Source organism: Neoarius graeffei, chromosome 22 (assembly GCF_027579695.1).
Source record: "Neoarius graeffei isolate fNeoGra1 chromosome 22, fNeoGra1.pri, whole genome shotgun sequence".
Classification (NCBI taxonomy): domain Eukaryota; kingdom Metazoa; phylum Chordata; class Actinopteri; order Siluriformes; family Ariidae; genus Neoarius; species Neoarius graeffei.
Window position 1 is genome coordinate 39263034 of NC_083590.1, and position 27009 is coordinate 39290042.

General features: G+C 42.0%; 1 protein-coding gene across 1 annotated transcript; it reads right to left on the bottom strand.

Annotated features, from left to right (window-relative positions):
- Nucleotides 1–2602: 2602 nt before the first annotated feature.
- LOC132870427 (cAMP-dependent protein kinase inhibitor alpha-like) lies at nt 2603–7657 on the bottom strand. The gene is made up of 2 exons (XM_060904063.1): nt 7516–7657; nt 2603–2685 (listed from the first exon to the last, which is right to left on the bottom strand). The coding sequence occupies exons 1-2, from the start codon at nt 7655–7657 to the stop codon at nt 2603–2605; spliced, it is 225 nt and encodes a 74-aa protein (XP_060760046.1).
- Between the last annotated feature and the right edge of the window lie 19352 nt (nt 7658–27009).

Consider the following 27009-nt stretch of genomic DNA (forward strand, 5'->3'; position numbering starts at 1 on the left):
AAATAACCCCCTGCTCCAAAATTGACACCTTCAAGCTTAACTAAAATTTGAAGCTGACCATATAGACAAAGAAAAAAGCCTTCTGGAGGAAAGCTGTATTGTCAGATGAGACAACCATTGAGTTGTTTGACCACAATGACCACCATGTACAGAGGGACACTGTACCAACTGGTGGTGGTGGTGGTAGGATCATCATGCTCTGGGGCTGTTTTGCTGCCAGTGGAACTGGTTCATTGCACGAAGTGGATGGAATAATGAAGGAGGACTACTTCAGAATTCTTCAGAATAAACCATCAGAAACTTGAACACAACTTGGGACTTGGGAGTTACAACAGGACAATGAACCCAAACACGCATCAGAGCTGGTTGTGGAGGATAAAGCAGACTAACATTAAGCTTAAAACAAGTCCTGACTTCAACCCTATTGAAAATATATGGACCGTGCTTATAAGTTGAGTCCATGCCAAGAAAAAAGACAAATTTATTTGAACTCTACCAACTCTACCATGAACAGTCATGAAATATCCAACCAGAATTCTGCCAGAAGCTTGTTCATGCTAAACAAAAATGTTTGGTCACGGTGAATCTTGCAAAGAGACATTTTACCCAAATATTAGGTGTGCTGTATGTATATTTTTCACCCTGTATGTATAATTTTGACCCTGTGGTGATTTCAGAAAACCCAAAGAAAATTAAAACTTGTGCACCAAATGCTAGTGTTTTTTTTTAATTAAAGATGTATGCTGTACAATCATTCTGTCACAGAAAAAGAACAGTTCAACGAAATTACTGAAAGCCCAAATATTGCCATGACATTCAAGATGACACTCATGTCACTGTATGTAAACTTCTGACCATAACTGTATCACAATGACCAAATTTCAGAGGGAACTAAATTTCACCGATTTTATGAAATCGAAACGCTGTCTCTCTTTAACTCACTGATCATAGTTTCGAGTCTCAATATATCTGGCATATTCACTGGGCGCATGTAGTTATCTCAAACAACTCAATATGACTATATTAATCAGTTTCACGGTGAATGTAAAGCTCAGAATTAGCCCGTTTGGAGGTATCACAATTGGGAGACCTGGCAGACTTTATTTCATTGAGTGATATATGAAGAACAAGACCCAGTACACAGCAAAACAGATACTGGCACTTTAATCTAGCTAGATTTAACTAAATACAAACTCATTTAGTGAGGAAACACAATAAATAGTTAAATCAGAAGAATCTTCTTGAAGTCAGTGCTTTTGTCAAATTCAGATACATACAGTGTAATGCCATATTTAGAAAATGAATTTGAATTATTGTAAGTTAGAATTTCTTGAATGTATACAACAATGTACTTTACGCATGGTGTCTGAAAAGGCAGGAACCAATGAAAGTAAAACGACATACTGTACAGTATGGACTTAATTCTGTGTTTATTATTTACAACATATGTACTACATATTCACCCTTATGCTGTACACATTTTCTCAGTCACTGTATCATGTTTTTGCTGATTTGCTGAATGTAGTCGGATCAACATACTTAGGGGGCCAAGCACCAAAGGTACATATGCACCCTTTAGTGACTGTATGTTTTCTACTTATGATTCTTATTATTACTATACTTCCTATGGGAGTCTATCGCAGCCCATCGAATGCTTCATATGCTTATTATGTAATCTGACACAGTGATAGAAGTCTGTCTCAGATACCTTCAAAGTAATTTTTGTGTGCACCACTCAAGCCCTCTAGAGTCACCAATTTGGCAAAGTTGGACAATAATAACTCTGCAATGGAATGACATAGAAATGTGATTCCAGTAGAGGCTTTGCACTGTCACGCAACCTGGAGTTGCCAAAAGCGATCTTTCTCCTAGCAGTCACACATATGGAAATGTGGCTGAGACACATGACAGAGGACTGAGCTTACACGACACATTTGGTGTGAATATGTTAATACAGTGAGACTAATTGTACAAAAGAGCTTCCAAATGACATCATATGCCATCCATGATGTGTTTGGCCAAACAGTCACTTTAATGTTGTTCTAGTAGCCACTGCAAAATGTTACAATGGCAAGTCAAATATTACAATTCACTTTGTTTAAATGATCAACTGGAATCTATAATTACTACAGTGCCTTTTTTCCCATATAATACACCAGACTCTTGATTATAGATTAACCATATCTATATCATCCCCTCTAAAACAAATCCTTCTGATTTGGAAGAGATAAAAGGACATAACTTTTACCAGTGTATTTGAGATATTGATAGTACTGTATTCAGAAGAGTTACATTCACCCAATTATGTATTTAAAAAAAGTCATTCTTATTAGCTCATCATTAATCCACAGAATGTCATATATAAGACAATCCAGTTCTCATTCTGTCTTATAGATACATCTGCTTTGGAACATCCTGAACTTTCCCAAATATTCCTCCTACCGATACATGATGACACCCAGTACCACAGCCACTGATAAATCATATTGCACCTCCTCAATGTCTCCCAATTTCTGCCTGCCTCAATGTTCCTCTGTCTTCTTCTCCTACTCCCGTTACTCCTGTTACTGCAGCGCTTCTCATAGTGCAGACTCTGAGGTGTTTATGATTCATCCTTTCCCTCAGCGCTCTCTGAAGGCAGACAGACCTCCTCTGATGTTGGTGACTGAACTCCTCCTGGCCCATCTTCTGAGAGAGAGAGAGAGAGACAGAGAGAAACATAAAACATTATTATACATTATATTACAAATCGTTGTTAGGGTTAGGGTTCACCAAGTGTGGCAAAAATCCCTTAATAATTTTTCTCACCTGCAAATTCCCACCAACCGAACAGCACAGCTACCAACTGGGAAGAGTTAAAATGACAGAACATGTGCTTCCTCTGAGGCATGTGATGCCTTGTGCTATTTAATCTCAATGCTTTATCCATGGTCTTCACGAATATATTTTTCACCTTACCCCCAATATTTGAAATAGTCCGGACCTTAATGTTTATTGGATTAACACCAGAAGAACTAATACTTCAGTAAACCACCAATCCAGTCATTTTTTGTCTGATTATCCAAAATCTGTCATGGATCTAGCTTTAAAATGTCACAAAATTCAACTAGAAGGGCACTCGGAAGAGTGCATACCTCCGCCATGCTACATATTGGTCTTTGGCCCATGGCCCACCTTTCCTCAAAATTTCATCCAAATCTGTTCACTACTTTTTGAGTTACGTTGGGAACAGGCAACCAAATGAAGGTGAAAACATAACCTTATCCAACAAAGTTAGCGGAGGTAAAATATTCTCCAGGTGTAGGATGCCTAATTCCTTGGGCTAAGCCCTTGGTAAAACCTACATACATTTCTGAAGGAGAGAAAATAAAAGAGGCCTTAGGTCAGAGTTTTTGCATTGTCGAGAGGAGAAGAGGATGTGGTGCATGTGGAAACTGTGTATGTCACAATTAATGAATGACAAAGTTTATAGGTAGTCAGACTGGAGGCAGATGGAGTTGTAGGCATGGTTGTTCTCCCAAAGTTCATAATTCACCATTATATTTCACAATCCATAGATCTGTAGAAAGCACTATCCATTTGCGTGATGTACTACAGTGACCATGATGCCAGTTCTAAAGTCCACTTGTCCCGTTTGAGGGAAGGGTCAATATAAATTCTTTCGACTGATCATAGGTCATGAGGGGTCACTAAATGGTGAAATGAATAAGAAAACGTTGTAAACCATATTCTATGGCCTTCATACTCCCAAGAGCTCAATCCAGTTGAACACCTATGGGAGCTTCTGGACTGATGTCTAAGGAAATGCTCCCTGTTGGACTGCAACCTTGTCGTGGTCGGAGAGCTTGTGTGTCTCAGTGACCCCTAGAGCTATGACAGTGGGAGATTTATCTCCTGTAGGGCTCCCCATGCTGGACAAGTCAAAGGGTAGAGATGAGACAAAAAGCAATCTACTGGTCCTCGAGGTTGGGGATTGGGCACAGGGCTAACAACCCTGTCCCGCAAAACAAATGTGTTATGGAAACAGCAACAGAAGGAATTGACACTACCAGGCATGATGGACTTCTAGGGCTATCGATAGATGCCAGGATGAGTGCCAATGGTGAAATCTATTTGGAAGCCAGTGGCAGGAAGGTGGAAGTTCTGAATGCCAAATATAAGACTATGAGAGAGCATGGAGAATATTATAATGAGACGGCGCTGGAACTGGATAGGGCATGTCATGAGAAGAGAGCCAAACAGCATCCCTAGAGTAGCCCTGCATTGGACACCAGAAGGTAGAAGAAAAAGAGGAAGACCCAAAACCACCTGGCGTCGGACTGTGGCGGAGGAGATGCGAACCATGAATCTGAACTGGAGAAGCGTCCAAAAGACGGCCCAGAATCGCCAGGAGTGGAGATCCTTCATTGCTGCCCTAAATGTCAGGAGGCATAACAGGCAGTAAGTAAGTATGAAGAAAATGCTGTCCACCACCATTATCAAAATACCAATGAAGGGAATATGTTTTGGAACAGTGGTGTTCATTGCGCCAGTATAATTCTAGAGACATAAAGTTTATGCCATGGCACAGTGAAACTGTTCTGGTTGCTTGTGGTGGGCCAACACCTGACTAAGGCACTATGCTGGTGTTTTCCTTTAACTTGTTACTCATCTATATAATGTAAGTCATATATGATGTGTCTGTTTCATTCAGGTCAGTGATACACCCAGCACTATTGCAGACAACAAAGGCATATGTCCCTGGATGAAATCAGCCCAAGCACCCAGCACCTGATGATAGTGAATGCATCAGGCCTCAACTGGCATCAAGTGAAAGGTTACCATAAAACACTACCTAAAGAAGATAATGACAGTGAATGTTGATTGAACCAGAGTGAGCTTCTGTGCCTTGAAGGCTCACACTCTCAGCAATTTACAGACTAGCTAAGGAGCTCTGCCTTCAAGCCCAGCGCTGAACCTCCAGCAGCTCTACACACTCCAGCTTCACTTTAATCAACATGCTCGCTGGGATCATGATTTGTACCTCTTCCTTCATGGACTCATGGTTTCTTTCCCTCTCTATAACCATACGCCATTGTGCATCATACTAACAAAGACAGACGCACATCTGCAAGAGCAGACCATACTGTTAAGTAAATGTCCAAAGAGAAATCATGAAACAAAAAAAGTAGAGAGAACTCTGAGAACTTGGGCTGGGCAGCTACTTCTTTGTGCAGAATAGCCAGGGTCCCACTAAAGACTCTTGGGTAGAAGTTGGTGAATAGTATAGAGAACAAAGGGAGATGTTGGGTCCATTTTGAGAGTGAAGACCACAATCTCACCTAAATGACATGATGAGAAAGAAAAGGAAGGAGACATGAAACAAAACACCATTTCTGCAGGAGCTCCATCTCTTAGCTCTACAGTGTCTTGCAAAATTATTCATCCCCCTTGGTGTTTATCCTGTTTTGTTGCATTACAAAATGGAATTAAAATGTAGTTTTGGAGGGTTAGCACCATTTGATTTACACAACATGTCTACAACTTTAAAGGTGAAAATTGTTGTTTTATTGTGACACAAACAATAATTAAGATGAAAAAACAGAACTCTGGAATGTGCATAGGTATTTAACCCCTTTCATATGAAACCCCTAAATAAGAGCTGGTCCAACCAATTCACTTCATAAGTCACATAATTAGTTGATTAAGATCCACCTGTGTGCAATCAAAGTGTCACATGATCTCTGTATAAATCAACCTGTTCTGGAAGGACCCTGATTCTGCAACATGACTAAGCAAGCAACATGAAAACCAAGGAGCCTCCAAACAGGTCAGAGACAAAGTTGTGGAGAAGTACAGATCAGGGTTGGGTTATAAAAAAAAATATCCCAAACTTTGAATATCCCACGGAGCACCATTAAATCCATTATAGCAAAATGGAAAGAATATGGCACTACTACAAACCTGACAAGAGAAGGCCGCCCACCAAAACTCACAGACCAGGTAAGGAGGACATTAAACAGAGATGCAACAAAGACACCAAAGATAACACTGAAGGAGCTGCAAAGACCCACAGCAGAGATGGGAGTATCTGTCCATAGGACCACTTTAAGCCGTACACTCCACAGAGTGGGGCTTTATGGAAAAGTGGCCAGAAAAATGTCATTGCTTCAGAAAACACATTTGGAGTTTGCCCAACAGTATATGGCAGACTCCCCAAACACATGGAAGAAGATTCTCTGGTCAAATGAGACGACAATTGATCTTTTTGGCCATCATGGGAAATGCCATGTGTGGCGCAAACCCAACACCCTGAGAACACCATTCCTACAGTGAAGCATGGTGGTGGCAGCATCATGCTGTGGGGATGTTTTTTTATCTGCAGGGACAGGAAAGCTGGTCAGGACTGAAGGAAAGATGGATGGCACTAAATACAGGGCAATTCTGGAGGAAGACCTGTTTGAGTTGGCCAGAGGTTTGAGACTGGGACGAAGGTTCATCATTCCAGCAGGACAATGACCCTAAACATACTGCTAAAGCTGCACTAGAGTGGTTTAAAGGGAAACATTTAAATGTCTTGGAATAGCCTAGTCAAAGCCCAGACCTCAATCCAATTGAGAATCTGTGGCATAACTTGATGATTGCTGTACACCAATGCAACCCATCTAACTTGAAGGAGTTGGAGCAGTTTTGCCTTGAGGAATGGGCAAAAACCCCAGTGGCTAGATGTGCTAAGCTAATAGAGACATATCCCAAGAGACTTGCAGTTGTAATTGCAGCAAAAGGTGGCTCTACAAAGTATTGACTTTGAGGGGGTGAATACCTATGCACACTCCAGATTTCTGTTTTTTCATCTTAATTACTGTTTGTGTCACAATTTAAAAAAAAAAGTTTCTCCTTTAAAGTGGTAGGCATGCTGTGTAAATCAAATGGTGCTAACCCCCCAGAAATCCATTTTAATTCTAGCTTGTAATGCGACAAAACAGGACAAACACCAAGGGGGATAAATACTTTTGCAAGACACTGTATGTGGGGAGCAAAAGAGACTGATTAAGTGGTGTTGAGGACTGAGGGTTGATATGGGGGCCGCAAGACATGGAAAATTTACTGTACTTCTGCAATGGAATTGTTCCTGGCGGAGACGGATAACTAATCTAATTGTGGTTGGGATCAGTATAGATTTATCTGCCAATATGGCTCCCTTTGAGTAGGGGTAAAGAGGAATGCTGTTCATGCTGGGTGGCGAATTGATGAGGATGAATCAAGAGACTGATATCAAACCGAGAAATTGGTGAGTGATGAAAACTGGACAGCTTTTTATCTGATGAGGTGATTTTTCGTACAAATGAAAGTGTTTGCATTTCCTTTTGTGCCAGTCAGCACATCACCGAGAGAGGGGAATTTATAGGAATTGGCTTAAGAAGATGACAGAGCTTCAGGAGGGCTCTCTGGGGGGGAAAGTCTGCCAAATCCTTGGAAATGTTAATTTGACAAAATGTACATCATCCAAACACGCACACTTCTCTTCAGACTGACCTGTGAGAGACAGCTCAGTCAATTTCAGGGGAAGATCAGACGGGTTAACCCCTGCTGGTGAGCCTAAAATGTCAGGCAGAGCATTACGTCGTCCAGACCTTCCTGATGAGGCAAAGTCCAACACTGGCTGCACCTCTGTCATCTCACCTCTGCCTGGAGAGAGAGAGAGAGAGAGAGACAGAGAGAGAAACAACTTCTCTTGAGTTATTCTAAGTACATTTAATGGATGTATTTCCGTGTACATATGGTCGTGCTCTTGTGTATAGACACATCAATATTACAGTTCAATCACTTTTATTGCCACAGACCAAACAATAGAGTATTTTGGAGTATGTTCTAGTGCACTCCAATGTTGAATGTGGAGCTCCTACACAAAATGTGTAAAGCTTGGCAGATCTGATACAAGTTTTTGAATGTTTGTATTCAATATTGAATATTTTTAATAACTCACACCTTACCTGCACCCCCTATAGCCTATACATGAACATCCCATAGACAGTGTTAGTATAACCTGTAAAACACAAAAATGTGGTGTGCTGCAAGTAACTAAAGATTTCGACCTTTTCTGATTCACCTAGATCTGGATTCATCAAAAAAAATAATTAAATAATATTGACTGGCATTGAGTAGTCTATCAGATATATTCCATTCAGCTGGCATGATACTCAATGAATCAAAGATGAGTAGCTGAATGGAATATATCTGATATACCATAAGCTGTAAGACCTGACAACATTCCAGGTCGTGTGCTAAAGGACTGTGCAAAGGAGCTCATAGAAGTGCTCACAGACATCTTCAACACCTCCCTGAGCCAAGCTGTTGTTCCCACCTGCTTCAAGAGCACCACCATCATCCCTGTTCCAAAGAAGGCCTCTCTATCCTGCTTCAACGACTACCGCCCTGTGGCACTGAACCCCATCGTTATGAAGTGCTTTGAGCGGTTAGTCATGCAGCACATCAAATCCATCCTCCCTTCCTCCATGGACCCGTACCAATTTGCATATCGGGCCAATCAGTCCACTGATGATGCAATCTCCACCGCTCTCCACTCAGCTCTCACTCACCTGGACACTAAGGACTCTTACATGCGGATGCTGTTCTTAGACTTTAGTTCAGCATTTAACACAATCATCCCCCAGCAGCTGATACAGAAACTGGACTGTCTAGGACTAAACACCTCCCTCTGCAACTGGTTGCTGGACTTCCTGACCGGAAGACCACAGGCAGTCCGGGTCGGCAGCAACACATCCAGCACCATCATACTGAATACAGGGGCCCCCCAAGGATGTGTGCTCAGTCCCCTTCTCTTTACCCTGCTGACCCACGACTGCACACCAACACACAACAGCAACCTCTTCATCAAGTTTGTGGATGACACGGGACTCATTAACAACAATGATGAGTCATACTACAAGGACGAGGTGAGCCAACTGGCCGCGTAGTGCAGAGACAACAATCTCTCTCTTAATGTGGAGAAGACGAAGGAGATGGTTGTCGACTTCCGGAGAGCCTCCACCCAGCATCCTCCACTGACCATCAATGGTGCTGCTGTGGAGAGAGTGAGCAGCACCAAGTTCCTGGGTGTGTACCTCACCGAGGATCTCTCCTGGAGCAACAACACCGCATCGCTGGCCAGGAAAGCACATCAGCGCCTCTACTTCCTCCGCAGACTGAAAAGAGCTAGAGCACCAGCCCCTATCATGCAGACCTTCTACCGTGGAACCATCGAAAGCATCCTAACCAGCTGCATCACTGTGTGGTACGGCGGCTATACTGCATCCTGCCAGAAGACCCTGCAGCGCATAGTGAAAGCAGCTGAGAAGATCATCGGTGTCCTCCTACCCTCCCTTCAGGATATTTACAACACACGCCTGGCCCACAGAGTACTCAGCATTGCAGGCGACTCCACCCATCCCAACCACCACTTCTTCAGCCTCCTGCCTTCTGGGAGGAGAATGAGAAACCTCCGGGCGAGAACCAGCAGACTGAGAGACAGCTTCATCCACCAAGCTGTCAGGATGCTGAACTCCCTCCCAGGCCAGTACCCCCTTCCCTTAATACATAAACCAAATGTCACCAGCCACTTTAACGAACTGTAACGAAACTAAATTGCACTATGTTAAAACTGTTTACAATACTGTCTACACGGGTATTTTTTTTAAAGTTAATTGCACTATATAGAAACTGTTTAGAACACTGTTTACACTTTTTACATATCTGCAATATTTAGACTTACACTGAAAATTCTGCTCATACTGGCTTTTTTTTATAGTTAATTGCACTATATAAAAACTGTTTACAACACTGTTTACACTTTATACATCTTTAATCTTTGATAGACTTCACTGCTACACTGTTTATACTGTCATATCTGCCATATTTACAGTGGGGCAAAAAAGTATTTAGTCAGCCACCAATTGTGCAAGTTCTCCCACTTAAAAAGATGAGAGAGGCCTGTAATTTTCATCATAGGTACACTTCAACTATGAGAGACAGAATGGGGGGGAAAGAATCCAGGAAATCACATTGTAGGATTTTTAATGAATTAATTGGTAAATTCCTCGGTAAAATAAGTATTTGGTCACCTACAAACAAGCAAGATTTCTGGCTCTCACAGACCTGTAACTTCTTTAAGAGGCTCCTCTGTCCTCCACTCGTTACCTGTATTAATGGCACCTGTTTGAACTTGTTATCAGTATAAAAGACACTTGTCCACAACCTCAAACAGTCACACTCCAAACTCCACTATGGCCAAGACCAAAGAGCTGTCAAAGGACACCAGAAACAAAATTGTAGACCTGCACCAGGCTGGGAAAACTGAATCTGCAATAGGTAAGCAGCTTGGTGTGAAGAAGTCAACTGTGGGAGCAATTATTAGAAAATGGAAGACATACAAGACCACTGATAATCTCCCTCGATCTGGGGCTCCAAGCAAGATCTCACCCCGTGGGGTCAAAATGATCACAAGAACGGTGAGTAAAAATCCCAGAACCACACGGGGGACCTAGTGAATGACCTGCAGAGAGCTGGGATCAAAGTAACAAAGACTACCATCAGTAACACACTATGCCGCCAGGGACTCAAATCCTGCAGTGCCAGACGTGTCCCCCTGCTTAAGCCAGTACATGTCCAGGCCCGTCTGAAGTTTGCTAGAGAGCATTTGGATGATCCAGAAGAGGATTGAGAGAATGTCATATGGTCAGGTGAAACCAAAATAGAACTTTCTGGTAAAAACTCAACTTGTCGTGTTTGGAGGAGAAAGAATGCTGAGTTGCATCCAAAGAACACCATACCTACTGTGAAGCATGGGGGTGGAAACATCATGCTTTGGGGCTGTTTTTCTGCAAAGGGACCAGGACGACTGATCCGTGTAAAGGAAAGAATGAATGGGGTCATGTGTCGTGAGATTTTGAGTGAAAACCTCCTTCCATCAGCAAGGGCATTGAAGATGAAACGTGGCTGGGTCTTTCAGCATGACAATGATCCCAAACACACCGCCTGGGCAACGAAGGAGTGGCTTCGTAAGAAGCATTTCAAGGTCCTGGAGTGGCCTAGCCAGTCTCCAGATCTCAACCCCATAGAAAATCTTTGGAGGGAGTTGAAAGTCCGTGTTGCCCAGCGACAGCCCCAAAACATCACTGCTCTAGAGGAGATCTGCATGGAGGAATGGGCCAAAATACCAGCAACAGTGTGTGAAAACCTTGTGAAGACTTACAGAAAACGTTTGACCTCTGTCATTGCCAACAAAGGGTATATAACAAAGTATTGAGACGAACTTTTGTTATTGACCAAATACTTATTTTCCACCATAATTTGCAAATAAATTCTTTAAAAATCAGACAATGTGATTTTCTGGATTTTTTTTTTTCTCATTTTGTCTCTCATAGTTGAAGTGTACCTATGATGAAAATTACAGGCCTCTGTCATCTTTTTAAGTGGGAGAACTTGCACAATTGGTGACTGACTAAATACTTTTTTACCCCACTGTATACTTACACTGAAAATTCTGCTCATACTGCCATTTATTTATTTATATTTATACTGATAATTACTATACTGTCAGACTGCTGTTCCCGTTTACATTGTTCATTCTGTTTATATTGTCATTCGTCACATTTAAATTTATACCGTTAATTCTGTTCACACTGCCATATTTGCACTTTCTGGATTGCCACTGTCTTGTCTTTTCTTAGATAGCTTTAGCTTGTGTGTGTAAACCCCCCCCCCCCATTTCCCCCCCCCCTTTTTTTCCTTTTTATAGTTTATATCTTGTACCTATATTTTATATTTCATGTTTATTACTGTTTGCACTGCGGATAAGAGGGAAACGCAATTTCAGTTCTCTGTATGTCCTGCACATATGGCATTATTGACAATAAAGTTGACTTGAACTTGAACCATGAAAAAAACCCAGCCAATATTATTATTATTATTATTATACATACACATTCGAGGGAACAATTATAGATTTTACAAAAAGTTAAGAACGGGGGGGGTTACCAATATTGAATGCTGATCCTGATCGAATGTAATTCAATGTTCTGTCAATCCAATGTCCATGTACACAGTCAAAGTTCTAACAATAAAAATGGTACAAGTCCAAAAAGCCTGAACAACAACTCAACTTATATATAAGCTATATCCAGGCCGACAGTTCAAGTTCAAAGTTACTTTTGGTCGTAGTTAATTGTTGTTACATTGCAGTTGTTCAAAACAAAAGGGCTTTGCTGAGTGAAGTCCATGAGTGAAGTCCTCTTGTAAAAGTCTCCATCACTTTTCCTCACCTCCAAGTAGAACTTTGACAATATTTCCACTATTGCTGTCTTTTCCAGTTTTTCGATGTCCGTTGGTATGTTTTTCTCTTGTAAATATGTGTGAAGAATATCCAATGAAGTTTTGGTAGCCTTTCGGGTGTTCAGCGCATCTTTAGTTTCAGTTTTTAGTTTATTTATGAAGTGCTTAAACCTAGCACTGGATTAGCCTCGTCTTTTCTCTTTCCCAGCCGACAAAAAAATGATTCTACACATGTGCAGCAGAAAAGTTTTGTCACTGGATCTTCGCATGAGCGCCGATGTGTGACGTTGTGTTGTCTTGACAACATGCAATATTATAACAATATTGCATGCTTATTCTCCATTGGGGAGAGCGGTGGGTGTGGAGGATAAGCAATATGATAAGAATATTACATGCCATCAATAAACCCACTGGAAGGGAATAGAACACGTTTTTATTCCATGGAAAAAGTGGCCTGTATGTATAATAATTTCTAATATTTCTTTTTCCTAATTTCCAAAACAATCATGAAATTTTGTGATTCACTTATAACCTAGTCCTTTGTTTGAGTTCAGAGTTTTATAGTATTGAAAGTGAGGTCAAAACAAAAATGTTCATATAAAAAGAGCCTAAAAAAAAACCAGTTCATGTTATATGTAATAGGCTGTATGTTACACAGCACTTGTGAAAAGTTTGAACATGCATGTTCAAGTGTACATTTTAAACATCAACACAAAAGACACTTTGAATTAAATTTCATGCTTGAAATCTGCTTTCAGAACAAATACAATATAAAAGTTATAAAATCAACAAGATTTTAAGCATAAATACTTTTTTCAGCTGTTTTTCTCTGAGGGGAAGCCCACTTTCTCACAATTTGAAAACCCCTGCTTTAGAGATTTTTACATGAGCTTTCCATCCACCAGGGGGAGTGTGTGTGTTTATATACTACTGGGGACCAAATGTCCCCACAAGGATAGTAAAATCCGACAATTTCAACATTGTGGGGACATTTGGATGGTCCCCATAAGGAAACTGCTGTTGTGTTGTTTTTTTTAAACCAAAAAAAAAGTGCCAAAAATTTTCCTTTTCATTAGGATTAGGTTGAGGTGCAGGCACAGCATTAATTAACTGCAATAACTATTATGTCGGGCGGCACGGTGGTGTAGTGGTTAGCGCTGTCGCCTCACAGCAAGAAGGTCCGGGTTCGAGCCCTGTGGCCAGCGAGGGCCTTTCTGTGTGGAGTTTGCATGTTCTCCCCGTGTCCGCGTGGGTTTCCTCCGGGTGCTCCGGTTTCCCCCACAGTCCAAAGACATGCAGGTTAGGTTAACTGGTGACTCTAAATTGACCGTAGGTGTGAATGTGAGTGTGAATGGTTGTCTGTGTCTATGTGTCAGCCCTGTGATGACCTGGCGACTTGTCCAGGGTGTACCCCGCCTTTCGCCTGTAGTCAGCTGGGATAGGCTCCAGCTTGCCTGCGACCCTGTAGAACAGGACAAAGCGGCTAGAGATAATGACATGAGATGAACTATTATGTCAATAGAAGGTCCTCACAGGGATAGTGAAACAAGTATGAGAGAGAGAGAGAGAGAGAGATGACAGGCCCTCTTTCTGACTGTTTCATTCTTGTGAAGAATACTGTAGATGACTTACAACCACGTGATCAAAATGTGCTACGTCATGAGCGTCCGCTATGATGGTGGATATGCAAAGCAAGTAAGATGGCAGCCACTGAAAGCGTGTCTGTAAACAATGCTGAATTTTCTTAGTATTATGACGATTTGAACGGTCGAGTGAAAATAGATGTGTGTGGGTTTTGACCCATATTATTTAAAAAAGTCAGACTTTTCTGAAGATAAGATGCTTCTGCCAACCATTGATTACAAATACAGGCCATTATGTCCAGTAGTTAAGACATTTTGTCCAAAGCCTTTTTCATACGCACAATCAATTATTTTATATTTCAGGTATTTGTTTATTCAAAAAAAGGAGGAATTCTCAATGGAATTTGACCGAAGCAAAAAACATTTTTGTAAAGCAAATGAGTGCCCTAGTATGTCTGCTTCAACACTAAAGAGCATACTAAGGGGGGTAACCACGTCGGCCCGTGCCACTTGCTGACCCTGGGATGAGTTTAACTCTCTTGTGATTGCAGGCTGCTCACTTGCATGTCTATGTTTCCGGCTGGGTCGTATTAAATCTTCAGGCACTGAGCAGTGCTCTCATGCAGGCTTTGTTCACGAATACCAGGCCGAGGCCCACACGGTCCTACCGACCCGAGACTGTGCTATTCAAAGGGGGAGGCTTAGAGGGAGGTGCCTGTAAAATTTGGCTTCACTGTGAGCTCCACTGGCCGACTTATTAATTTTTAAAGCCGGCTGAATCATATTAAATCTTTAGGCACGGAGCAGCGCTCTCACCGGGCTTTCATTCGCAAACACCAGAAAATCTGAAATATAAAATAATTGATAGTGCGTATGAAAAAGGCTTTGGATTAAATGTCTTAAAGGAACAGTCCACCGTACTTCCATAATGAAATATGTTCTTCTCTGAATTGAGACGAGCTGCTCCGTACCTCTCCGAACTTTGCGCGACCTCCCAGTCAGTCAGACGCACTGTCACTCCTGTTAGCAATGTAGCTAGGCTCAGCATGGCCAATGGTATTTTTTGGGGCTGTAGTTAGATGCGACCAAACTCTTCCACGTTTTTCCTGTTTACATAGGTTTATATGACCAGTGACATGAAACAAGTTCAGTTACACAAATTGAAACGTGGCGATTTTCTATGCTATGGAAAGTCCGCACTATAATGACAGGCGTACTAACACCTTCTGCGCGCTTCGACAGCGCATTGATACCTTCACTCCTGTTTTTTTTTTCCTCTCCCCCGCCCCCCCTAACTTCCGTCAATACAACCAACGTGACCACTAAGACAAGTAGCCTGCACTCCTTGGAACACAGTCTAGTCAGGGGGGCGGGGGAGAGGGGGAAAACGGGAGTGCAGGTATCAATGCGCTGTCGAAGCGCGCAGAAGGTGTTAGTACGCCTGTCATTATAGTGCGGACTTTCCATAGCATAGAAAATCGCCACGTTTCAATTTGTGTAACTGAACTTTGTTTCATGTCACTGGTCATATAAACCTATGTAAACAGGAAAAACGTAGAAGAGTTTGGTCGCATCTAACTACAGCCCCAAAAAATACCGTTGGCCATGCTGAGCTTAGCTACATTGCTAACAGGAGTGACAGCGCGTCTGACTGACTGGGAGGTCGCGCAAAGCTCGGAGAGGTACGGATCAGCTCGTCTCAATTCAGAGAAGAACATATTTCATTATGGAAGTACGGTGGACTGTTCCTTTAAGTATTGGACGAAATGGCATTGGACGAAGTGTCCTGATCCCCTCATCTCCTCTCCGTACTAAGCCTTAGAGTTTACTCGCCCTCTTTCCGAATCACGGACGGAATTCTAAAAATCGGAACGTGCCACGGTCACGAGTACTGTTGTGACCACAACCATATACAGCAGAAAGATATGGCAGAGCTAAAAGAACGCTTAAAGTAGTGGAAAAACAAGGAGAGTTGCGCACGCGTGACTGTTTTGTATGGAATGTCGCTTGACCCCGCATTTGTATATCCACCAACATGGCCGACATCCATGTTTCTATTTTGCTTTGACGTCACTTGCAAGTCAAGGACAGAGAATAGAGCTGTGTGACCAGGTGAATTTGCTTGCTTTTAAACACACATGCTTTATCTGATCTGTTCCTGCCTGTTCTCATCTCTCGCACTAACCATCACATTTTTTTTTTTTTGCCTCTGATTAAATTAGTTTGTTTCGTTGAGGGTTTTCCATCACTTTGTCATGTGGATATATTTCACTGGCCGTTAATGTTTTGTTTTTCTGCTTGTTTACTAGCTTGGGATAAAAGTGCCAAAGGAACTATTGTAAATGGAAATGAGACATACTGTACACTGTAGACTACACACACATACACACACACTATATCTTTAAACAAAGCATGGAAAGACAGCTATTGTGAATACAGTGTGTGTAGTCATGGAGACAGTGGATGCAGGGTACTAAGGCTTCAAATAGAACCACTGACAAGCATCGATATTCCTAAAAATAATAACAGATTACTGTACCTAGTTGATTATAAAGAATGATTTCGTGTATACCAACTTCATATACAATTTGTCCTCACTACCGGTACCTAAAAACGCTTTCACACATGAGCGGAAACAAGAGAAAGTGAGATAAAGTCAGGGAGAACTGCTGTTTCTATGGTAACAGATAAAAAAATAACTTATGGCACCACCCTTCTCTTTTTCAGAATTCTCCCATTCGTAGCAACAAATCCTTGTATTGTTAAAATAAAAAAAAAGCACTTTCAAAACACATAAGTGACACACAAACATATCCAGAGAAATGATACATAAGGAGTCCATTTTTTACTATTAGGAGCTCTTAAAAATGTTTCTTCAGATGACAAATTAATTTTTTTTAAATGTAAATACAATAAAACTGCTGTAAAAAAAAGTTTAATACTGTGCTTGGGTTACTGCGTGTACGTTATGTCTGTTCGTCCTTTTTTGCAACTATAAACACCTTTTTTTCTTTTTATTCCAGTTAATGAATACCCAACAGTTCAAACCAAATTGCTCACTTGCAGACAGAAGAGCTGGTGTATGTGTTCGTTCTATTTTTAGGCGACTGCTTGGGGCGTTTCAGGAAGCATAGCTCAGCTCCGCATGTCAGATCTTTTCTTTATCTCGCCTGTCCAAGACAACAGACTGCAATTAGCATGCTGTTATTAGTCTAGTGCTGTTTGGGTGACAGATCAGGGCCAAGGCAAGCATTACACTGGATCTGATTGAGCTGTTTGTCTGCTCTGAACTGACCTGTGTCTCTTCGACTTACAACATTTCAGTCTGTTGAGTCAATCTGTCAGGCGTTCAAGACAACTTCACGTGATTTATGGAGCAGTGACTCTTCCAACGGTTCAGGAGTTATTTTGGAAAACGGGTTTGATCTTTAAGCGACATTTTGGGGGCTTTTTCCAATTGGTTGAATGCAGTGGCGGCTGGTAGTCTTTCAAACAGGGGAGGCTGGTCGGTTACGATATTTCCAGATTTTAAAAGAAAAAACATCAATTTTGCCCATACTCTTGCCTCTGATCTGGCTGATTGTTGGCAGCATCACAAACTGTGAAATAACAGGTTCTTTTGGCCCATTAGCCTACTGTCCAATATACATGATGGTGGTGTTGGGGGGGAGGGGTATATTTTAACATATTTTAAAATTGTGGCATGTTGTTTAAAAATTTATCATTATTGAAAGCAGCTCGTTGTCTGGAACCTCAGCAGTAGAGCTGGGTGCCACACATTTCATTCAATGACACTTTCCCTATATTTTACTTATTTTGACTGAGAAATGTTTTACTGACAATTTTGATAACCCTTCACTTTTAATCCAGGTCTGTAGTGTGAAATGTTCTCGGCTGTGTGTGTTTTTGTTTAAAAATGTTTTCCAATTTGTAGCTATGTTTAATTCATATCCAGAGAAATATATATTCCAATATAATATACTCAGCATAAACATTTTAAATAGAGTCTATATTTTTGGTCCATCCATGACATATTACTAAAGTAGCCTATTGACTGTTGTTGATGTGGGTCACTTGCTGTTAGCCAATTCACTTTCTCGTACCAGGAGAGCTGAAAGGAACGAGTATTATTCCCTACCTTTTTCACCAAGTCAATTTGAGGCGTTGGTCTACCCTGCTCTTTAATTTTAATTTTTTCCTCGAAAGGAAGACTGGCAAATGGCTTCGCCAAAATTAAATCAGCAATGCTTGGCATCCGTGCGCAGCTTTCTTGCTAGCTGACTAGCCCCCTCAAGTTCAAGTTCAGTCACTCAAATAAACGACATTTCTGGAACTAAGATAGCAAACTTGACAACACTATATTTACACTTTATTTACAATGAAAATATATACAAACTAAAAAAGCTGGTAGAAACCGTATGTAATGAATGAAATCGAAATGTAAACTGATCTCTTACAATACACCACAGCACTCGCGAATCTGCATGGGACTGAACTGATGTTGCCAGATACTGCTGACGTTATCCAGCCCAAAATATGTTCAAAACCCGCCAATATGCACTTAAAACCGCTCAATTGAGCGGGAATCTGGCAACACTGTCGCTGCCTGTCTATAGTTGAAACGAGCTGTTAATCAAAGAAAATATCCAGCCGCTTTCACCAATCACCAGTCTCCTCGCGGAAACTGCCATGTCCCTCCCATGTGAGGCTCGGAGTCCGTAGGCGGGCGTTTTCGCAGTATTTGTCCAATAACCGTCTTGCATTTTGAGATTGAAAAGCACAGAGCTCCCAAATGCCACTGAAGTCCACTGAGGCTGGGAGTCCGTAGGCGGGCATTTTCGCAGTATTTGTCCAATAATAATTTTGATATTGAAACGCGCAGAGCTCCCAATGCCATTGAAGCCCACTGAGGCTGCGCTGCATCGCGCTGTCACGAGGGGGAGAAACTCACGCACACAAAGTTATAAGGGCATTTTTCATGCTGCGTTCATGTGCTATGGGAATTATGGTAAATACCAAACGCCGACATGGGAAGCACACATGAACGCCCCCTCTTGTGGTATTTTCCACTGGGCAACTCGTAGAAAATTTTGATACACGAGTTGCCGAGATGAGATGAACTTTAACCTTTTCAACATGGCGGCGAGCGGTACAAGACACTTGAATGTTAAGCATTGTACGCTACTAAAGTTTTTTTTACTAGTGGGTAGTTTTTTGTGTCTATGCAATGTTGCGTCATTAACAAGTGTAATATAATATGTTAGAAATCCGTTTCCTTTAAAAATGTGTTATGGTTTGTTTTTACCTATCCAGAGCACACGCTATTGCTAACGATAGCTAACTAACTATTGCTAACTTGAATCTGGTCCACCATCTTTAATTTGTCAACAACAACAAAAGCATGTGAACACAACACACTGGTAAATACCACTTCCCAACTGGAAAATATCATCTTCCCATAGCGCATGAATGCAGCATGAGCCTCCCTCGTTGTCTTAGAGCAATCGCCTGTGGTTGAATGTTTAATTCTTTGTTAAATGTACAGAAATGCTGTAATGGCTTAAATAATGAAATGAAATGTTTCAAAATTTAAAAAAATACTGATGATAAGTGGATTAAAATCCATGCTGTTATTTAAGAATGGAAACAGTGTAATAGTTGATATGATGAAGCATCATGTAAGAAGTTTATTTAACATTTATGGAAGAAGTCTCCAGTGTCAAAGCTTTGTAAAGGTCAGGAGTGTATCTCTCTCTCTCCCTCTCTCTCGCGCGCTTCCATGGTAACAAGTCTATTATAATCTCCATGTGTGGTCTTTTTTAAAAATCTGATCTTACAGATTGCGCTCACTGAATTCTTTTTAAGAATAATTCTACATGTTACATGGTCTATCATTAATGTTGATGAGTCACATAATAACAGGTTTTAAAATGTCACGTGAAAAGTTGAGACGAACCCTTTCCAAAGCTATTATTGTTTTTTAACCTATGATGTTGGTTTGATCAAGAAGGTTTGGAGTGTGCACTGAGAGAGAGAGAGAGAGAGAGAGAGGAAGTACAGGGAAATAGGACAGAAATCAATCAATTAATCCAGATTCTACCTTTGAGAGATTTAACTTAAAACGTCCTGCTTGATCTGAACCAGGTTACAAGAACGCCACACTTGAAAGAAGTAAATCGTCTTCAACCTGGGCTAAACCACAGTCTGCATAGAAACCGTATTGAAACTTAAGAAGTTAAAATTCTTAGTTTGATTAGTTTTTGCTTGAATATAACTGAACACTAAGTCAAGTCCATAAATATTTGGACACCAAAAAAGTTATTGCTATTTTAGCTGCCTATTACAGCATACTGGAGTTGAAATTGATGATTGCAAAGTAGAGACCTTCAGATTTAATTTGATGGTGTTTACATCCATACTGGGTGAACACTGTAGGAATTACAGCACTTTGTACACACTATGTGCCCTCTTACAACTCCCATTTTTTAAAGGTAATTACCAAAAGTAATTGAACAGACTAACATAACCATAAGTTACATTGTCATTTTTAATACTTAGTTGAAAATCCATCCATTATCCATAACCACTTATCATGGGCAAGCTGGAGCCTATCCCAGCTGACTATGGGTGAGAGGTGGGTACACCCTGGACAAGTCGCCAGATCATCGCAGGGCTGACACACAGAGACAAACAACTATTCACACTCACATTCACACCTACGGTCAATTTAGAGCCACCAATTAGTCTAACCTGCATGTCTTTGGACTGTGAGGGAAACCGGAGCACCCGGAGGAAACCAATGCAGACACGGGGAGAACATGCAAACTCCACACAGAAAGGCCCCTGTCGGCCACTGGGGTCGAACCCAGAACCTTCTTGCTATGAGATGACAGTGCTAACCACTACACCACCGTGCTGCCCTTAGTTGAAAATCCTTTGCATTCAATGACTGTCTGAAGTCTGGAGCCCATAGACATCACCAGATACTGAGTTTTCTTCCTTGGTGATGCCCTACCAGGTCTTTACTGCAGCAGTCTTCAGTTCCTTCTGGTTCTTTGTGGTTCTTGCTTTGGCTTGAACAAGTGACGTGCATGTTCAATTGGAATTATGTCAGGTGATTTTTGGGTGATTTTTGGGTCTTGGGTAGCTTCGGGTCATTGTCCAATTGCAGTGTGAAGAACTGTTCAATGAATTTTGAAGCATCTGACTGACTCTGAGCAAACAGTATAAACCTATTGAGGTATTTCACTCACGTGACCAAGTCATGTGATGCTGCCATTTTGGACGGCACGGCTCGAATCAGTTTGAATGTGAGGAAGGCGACAAACGAAAAACATAAAAGAAAAAGGAGCGAGATGCAGAAAACACCTTCACTATCCAGTGATGTAGGGCATTTACAGGGCGAGCAGAGGGAGAGGTATTTGCAAAAATTGAGGTTAGCAGGCTTAGAGAACGACGTTTACCTGCTTCCACCAGGATTGTTCACTGACGTACGGAAGTACACGAAGCCCTCGTCTTTACCTGACTTCGGCCCACATGATCTGTATACCTATGTCGTTAAAAACCCATCGCCATACACAGGTATTGATCTGAAAGCATATAAGAGTTTGGATGCCTACAAATATTTTGTGTCAGGCTGGGTAACATGCCTACATCAGCGGGTCGTCCCTGGAGCCGGTGGTCGCCATCTTATTACAGCTAAGGTTTGTTCACATTTTCATTTACTTTCGGTCCTCAGGATAAACAAAATGTTATTAAATGTCATTGAAATAACTTCTTAGTCTGTTGAGACATGGCCCGTTATAAATTTGCTGTTACCAGGCAATGACTAAGAACTGTATTATTAGGGTCGGTGTCTGTGTTGTAGCAGTGTACTAGCAGCTAGCTGTTAGCACTAGCTAATGTCAACAACATCGTAGCTGGTATGTTACTGTAGCAATGTTTACATTCAGTCATTTGGATGACTGTTAAAACCTTTCAGTCTCAAGTTTTTCCTTTACTGGATTTACTAGTTTACTGAGCTAGCGCGCTCGGCCAAACCGGGAGCCATCGCGCGCTCTCCGGCCGAGCCGGGAGCCATCGCGCGCTCTCCGGCCGAGCCGGGAGCCATCGCGCGCTCTCCGGCCGAGCCGGGAGCCATCGCGCGCTCTCCGGCCGGGCCGGGAGCCATCGCGCGCTCTCCGGCCGGGCCGGGAGCCATCGCGCGCTCTCCGGCCGGGCCGGGAGCCATCGCGCGCTCTCCGGCCGGGCCGGGAGCCATCGCGCGCTCTCCGGCCGGGCCGGGAGCCATCGCGCGCTCTCCGGCCGGGCCGGGAGCCATCGCGCGCTCTCCGGCCGGGCCGGGAGCCATCGCGCGCTCTCCGGCCGGGCCGGGAGCCATCGCGCGCTCTCCGGCCGGGCCGGGAGCCATCGCGCGCTCTCCGGCCGAGCCGGGAGCCATCGCGCGCTAGCTCAGTAAACTAGTAAATCCAGTAAAGGAAAAACTTGAGACTGAAAGGTTTTAACAGTCATCCAAATGACTGAACGTAAATATTGCTACAGTAACATACTAGCTACTGTTGTTGACATTAGCTAGCTTGCCGTCCAAAATGGTGGACACCGGGGCGTCACGTGACCCTATGACGTCAGGTGAAATACCTCAATAGACTACAGAACTCCACTGCTGCTTTTGTCAGGAGTCACATCATCAATAAATCCAAGGGAACCAGTTCCATTGGCAGCCATACAAGCCCAGAACATAAGATGACGAGCAGTTATTTTTCTTTTCATAGTCTTCTATTTCCCATCATTCAGGTACAAGGTGATCTTTGTCTTATCAATTTATAGAATGTTGTTCCAGAACTGTCCAGGTTTTTTTTTTTTTAGATGTTTTTGGCAAACTCTAATCTGGGATTTCTGTTTTTGACAGCTACCAATGGTTTACGTCCTCTGGTAAACACTCTGTATTTACTCTGGTGAAGTCTTATCTTGATTGTTGACTTTGACACAGATACCCTTACCTCCCGAAGGGTGTTTTTGATCTGGCCAACTACTGTGAAAGGTATTTTCTGTGGTCTTCCAGGCCTTTTGGTGTTCCTGGGCTATATTTGATTTGGCCACACTAAATGTGTATGCCCCACTCCCCTCTCTCTGATGGGTTTGCTTTGATTTTTCAGCTTAATGATGGCTTGCTTCATTGGCAGTGACAGCTCTTTGGACTTCTTACTGAGTTAGTAGCAACAGATTCCAAATGCAACTGTCTTTTACCTGTTTATTTGTACCTAAAATAATAAGGGAATAACACACGCCTGGGCATGGAACAACTGAGCATTCAATTGTCCAGTTACATCTAAAAAGTGCTGTAATTCCTAGAATGTTCTTGCAATTTGTATGTCATGTCTTGCAAAAGTATTCATCCCCTTTGGTGTTTGTCCTGTTTTGTCACATTACAAGCTGGAATTAAAATGGATTTTTCTGGGGTTAGCACTATTTGATTTATACAACATGCCTATCACTTTAAATGTGCAAATTGTTGTTTTATTGTGACATAAGCAATAATTAAGATGAAAAAACAGAAATCTGGAGTGTGCATAGGTATTCACCCTTATGGCTCTACAAAGTCACTACTTTGTAGAGCCACCTTTTGCTGCAATTGCAGCTGCAAGTCTCTTGGGGTATATCTCTATTAGCTTAGCACAGTGGCTAGACTTTGCTTGGAGCCGGTCTAGAATGGAGAAGTAAGGTGACTCCTTCCCTCCACTAGTCTGGGTGCACACCTTGGGCAAGTGTCAGTACACCCTAAGCCTTTCTTAACCAGGGATACGGTCACACAAGGGGTAGATGGGGCTCTTAGCCGGAGTGAAGGCAATCCATCATGGTCTCCATGACATTCTCTTTTCTTATCACAGAGAGACAAACAGAAATTGAGAAAAACTCTTCAACTTTGCCGATGAATTCCAACTCAAAATCACTAACACCAAATTCATGAAAAAATCCTCAAAGTTGTGGACACACCAACATCCTTCAGGGTCCCAAGCCCAAATTGACTATATTCTTATGAGAAAGAAATGGAGGAATAGCAATGCCCAAGCCTATTCGTCTTTCTCTTTAGTTGGCTCAGACCATCGAATCGTTTCCATTCACGTCTATCTCAGCCTCAGATCATCTAAAAGGCCTACACCAAACCCAATGAAAAGTATTGATTGGAATCTTGTGCCATCTAGCCCAGATCTTAGGCATTCATTTGCTCTTGAAGTCAAAAACCGATCTGATGCACTATTAGATCCCTCCGACGATATCGAAACTAAATACAACAATCTCATCAAATCCAATACAGAAGTATCATTGTCTACATTACCTAAAAAGGTTAGAGTAAAGGAAAAGCCTCTTAGTGCTGTGGATCTAGTTCAGAATACCAGGAACGATCTCTTGAAAGTTCAGAAAGTATTATACCATAAACCTTGCCATGAAAAATACAACCCAAGCTTAGAACAATCTAGAAGAAGCATATGATCCTGCTGAGGCAAAGTACATCCACGGAAAAATTGACAAAGTAGCTCACCTTCACACTGCCAGACAACACGCAGCATCTTGGAAGGTTATCAACAAGCTGGCTGGACGCAAGGAAAACTGTCCATCAGGATTAAAGGTGGATCCCCAACTAAGCGTAAAGCAAACTGGCTTTCGCACTTTAAATCCTTACTTGGCAATCCACCCAAACTGAATGTCAACCCTCTGCCTAAAATTCAAATTGCAGACAATCTAAACATTACTACCAATCCATTCTCGTTGGATGAAATCACTGCTATCATAAATTCCTTCTCCAACAATAAATCCCCGGGGCTTGATAATATCCCAACTATTATCTGGAAAGACCCCATTTTTCACAATCTCTTATTAGAGTTTTGCAACAACACCTTGTTAACCTTCACCTCACCTGCATCCTGGCTGAAAGTGGGTATCATACATGTACCCAAGAAAGGTGATCTAACTTCTGCAGTTGACTATCGTAGCATAACTCTCATCCCAATAATAGCCAAAAATTTCAACAAACTCCTCCTTAATCGCATTGTTCCTGCGCTCGATCCATTCCTCTGCATGAATCAAAATGGGTTTAGAAGAGGTAGAATCACAATCGCTCAGATACTGTGAGTTAGGGGCATTCTTGAGGAGATGAAGAGATTGAACAAAGATGTCACTCTCTGCTTCATTGACTTTTGCAAAGCCTTTGACTCCATCAGCAGAGAAGTTATGTTCGAGATTTTGCCTCTATACGGAATTCCATCACCCATCACTGGTGCAATAAAATCGCTGTACACCAACACTTCAGCTACCATTATTTCACCCAATGGAGAAACTGAGTCATTTAATATTACAGCAGGTGTCCTTCAAGGCGACACACTTGCCCCATTTCTTTTCATTGTTTTGCTAAGGTCTTACAATCAAGCCTCGACAAAGCAGAATACATCCCGCTGAATACCTTACAGATTTGGACTTTGCTAATGACCTAGGCTTGATCTCAGAATCGATAAAAGATGCGGAGTTATTACTACAATTGCTAGAATATGCTGCTAATCAAGTAGGCCTCTATTGTAATGAGGAAAAGACGAATTTTTCAAAAGCATCTACAGTTTGCTGGCCATTGCCATCATGCTAAAGGTGAAGTAATTTCCTTTCTCCTTCTATGGCACCCTTCTGGCAAAGTTGTATCCAGAAAGTTAACATACCCAGACACCATTGCCAGAGACTCAGCCATCGATATTGAAGACCTGAGTTCAGCGATGCAGGACTGCTGTGTCTGGAGAGATTTAGTCATGGGAATCTCACCCACCCCTATGGTCGAAGGATGATGAGCTTAGCACATTTAGCTATTGGGATTTTTGCCCAGTCCTCAAGGCAAAACTGCTCCAACTCCTTCAAGTTAGATGGGTTGCATTGGTGTACAGCAATCTTCAAGTTATGCCACAGATTCTCAATTGGATTGAGGTCTGGGCTTTGACTAGGCCTTTAAACCACTTCAGTGTAGCTTTAGTAGTAATGCTTAGGGTCATTGTCCTGCTGGAATGTGAACCTTCATCCCAGTCTCAAACTTCTGGCTGACTCAAACAGGTTTTCCTCCAGAATTGCCCTGTATTTATTTCCATCCATCTTTCCTTCAGTCCTGACCAGCTTTCCTGTCCCTGCAGATGAAAAATATCCCCACAGCATGATGCTGCCACCACCATGCTTCACTGTAGGAATGGTGTTCTTGGGGTGTTGGGTTTGTGCCACACATGGCATTTCCCATGATGGCCAAAAAGATCAATTTTACTCTCATCTGACCAGAGAATCTTCTTCCATGTATTTGGGGAGTCTGCCACATGCTGTTGGGCAAACTCCAAATGTGTTTTCTTAAGCAATGGCTTTTTTCTGGCCACTCTTCCATAAAACCCCACTCTGTGGAGTGTACAGCTTAAAGTGGTCCTGGGGACAGATACTTCCATCTCCGCTGTGGATCTTTGCAGCTCCTTCAGTGTTATCTTTGGTGTCTTTGTTGTATCTCTGATTAATGCCCTCCTTGCCCAGTCTGTGAGTTTTGGTGGGCAGCCTTCTCTTGTCAGGTTTGTAGTGGTGCCATATTCTTTCCACTTTGCTATAATGGATTTAATGGTGCTCTGTGGGATATTCAAAGTTTGGGATATTTTTTATAACCCAACCCTGATCTATACTTCTCCACAACTTTGTCTCTGACCTGTTTGGAGGCTCCTTGGTTTTCATGTTGCTTGCTTTGTAGTGTTGCAGAGTCAGGGTCTTTCCAGAACAGGTTGATTTATACAGACATCATGTGACAGATCATGTGACACTTTGATTGCACACAGGTGGATCTTAATCAACTAATTATGTGACTTATGAAGTGAATTGGTTGGACCAGCTCTTATTTAGGGGTTTCATACAAAAGGGGGTGAATACCGATGCACACTGCAGATTTCTGGTTTTTCAACTTAATTATAGTTTGTGTCACAATAAAACAACAATTTTCACCTTTAAAGTGGTAGGTATGTTGTGTAAATGAAATGGTGCTAACCCTCCAAAAATCCATTTTATTTCCAGCTTGTAATGCGACAAAACAGGACAAACAAACTTTTGCAAGACACTGTAA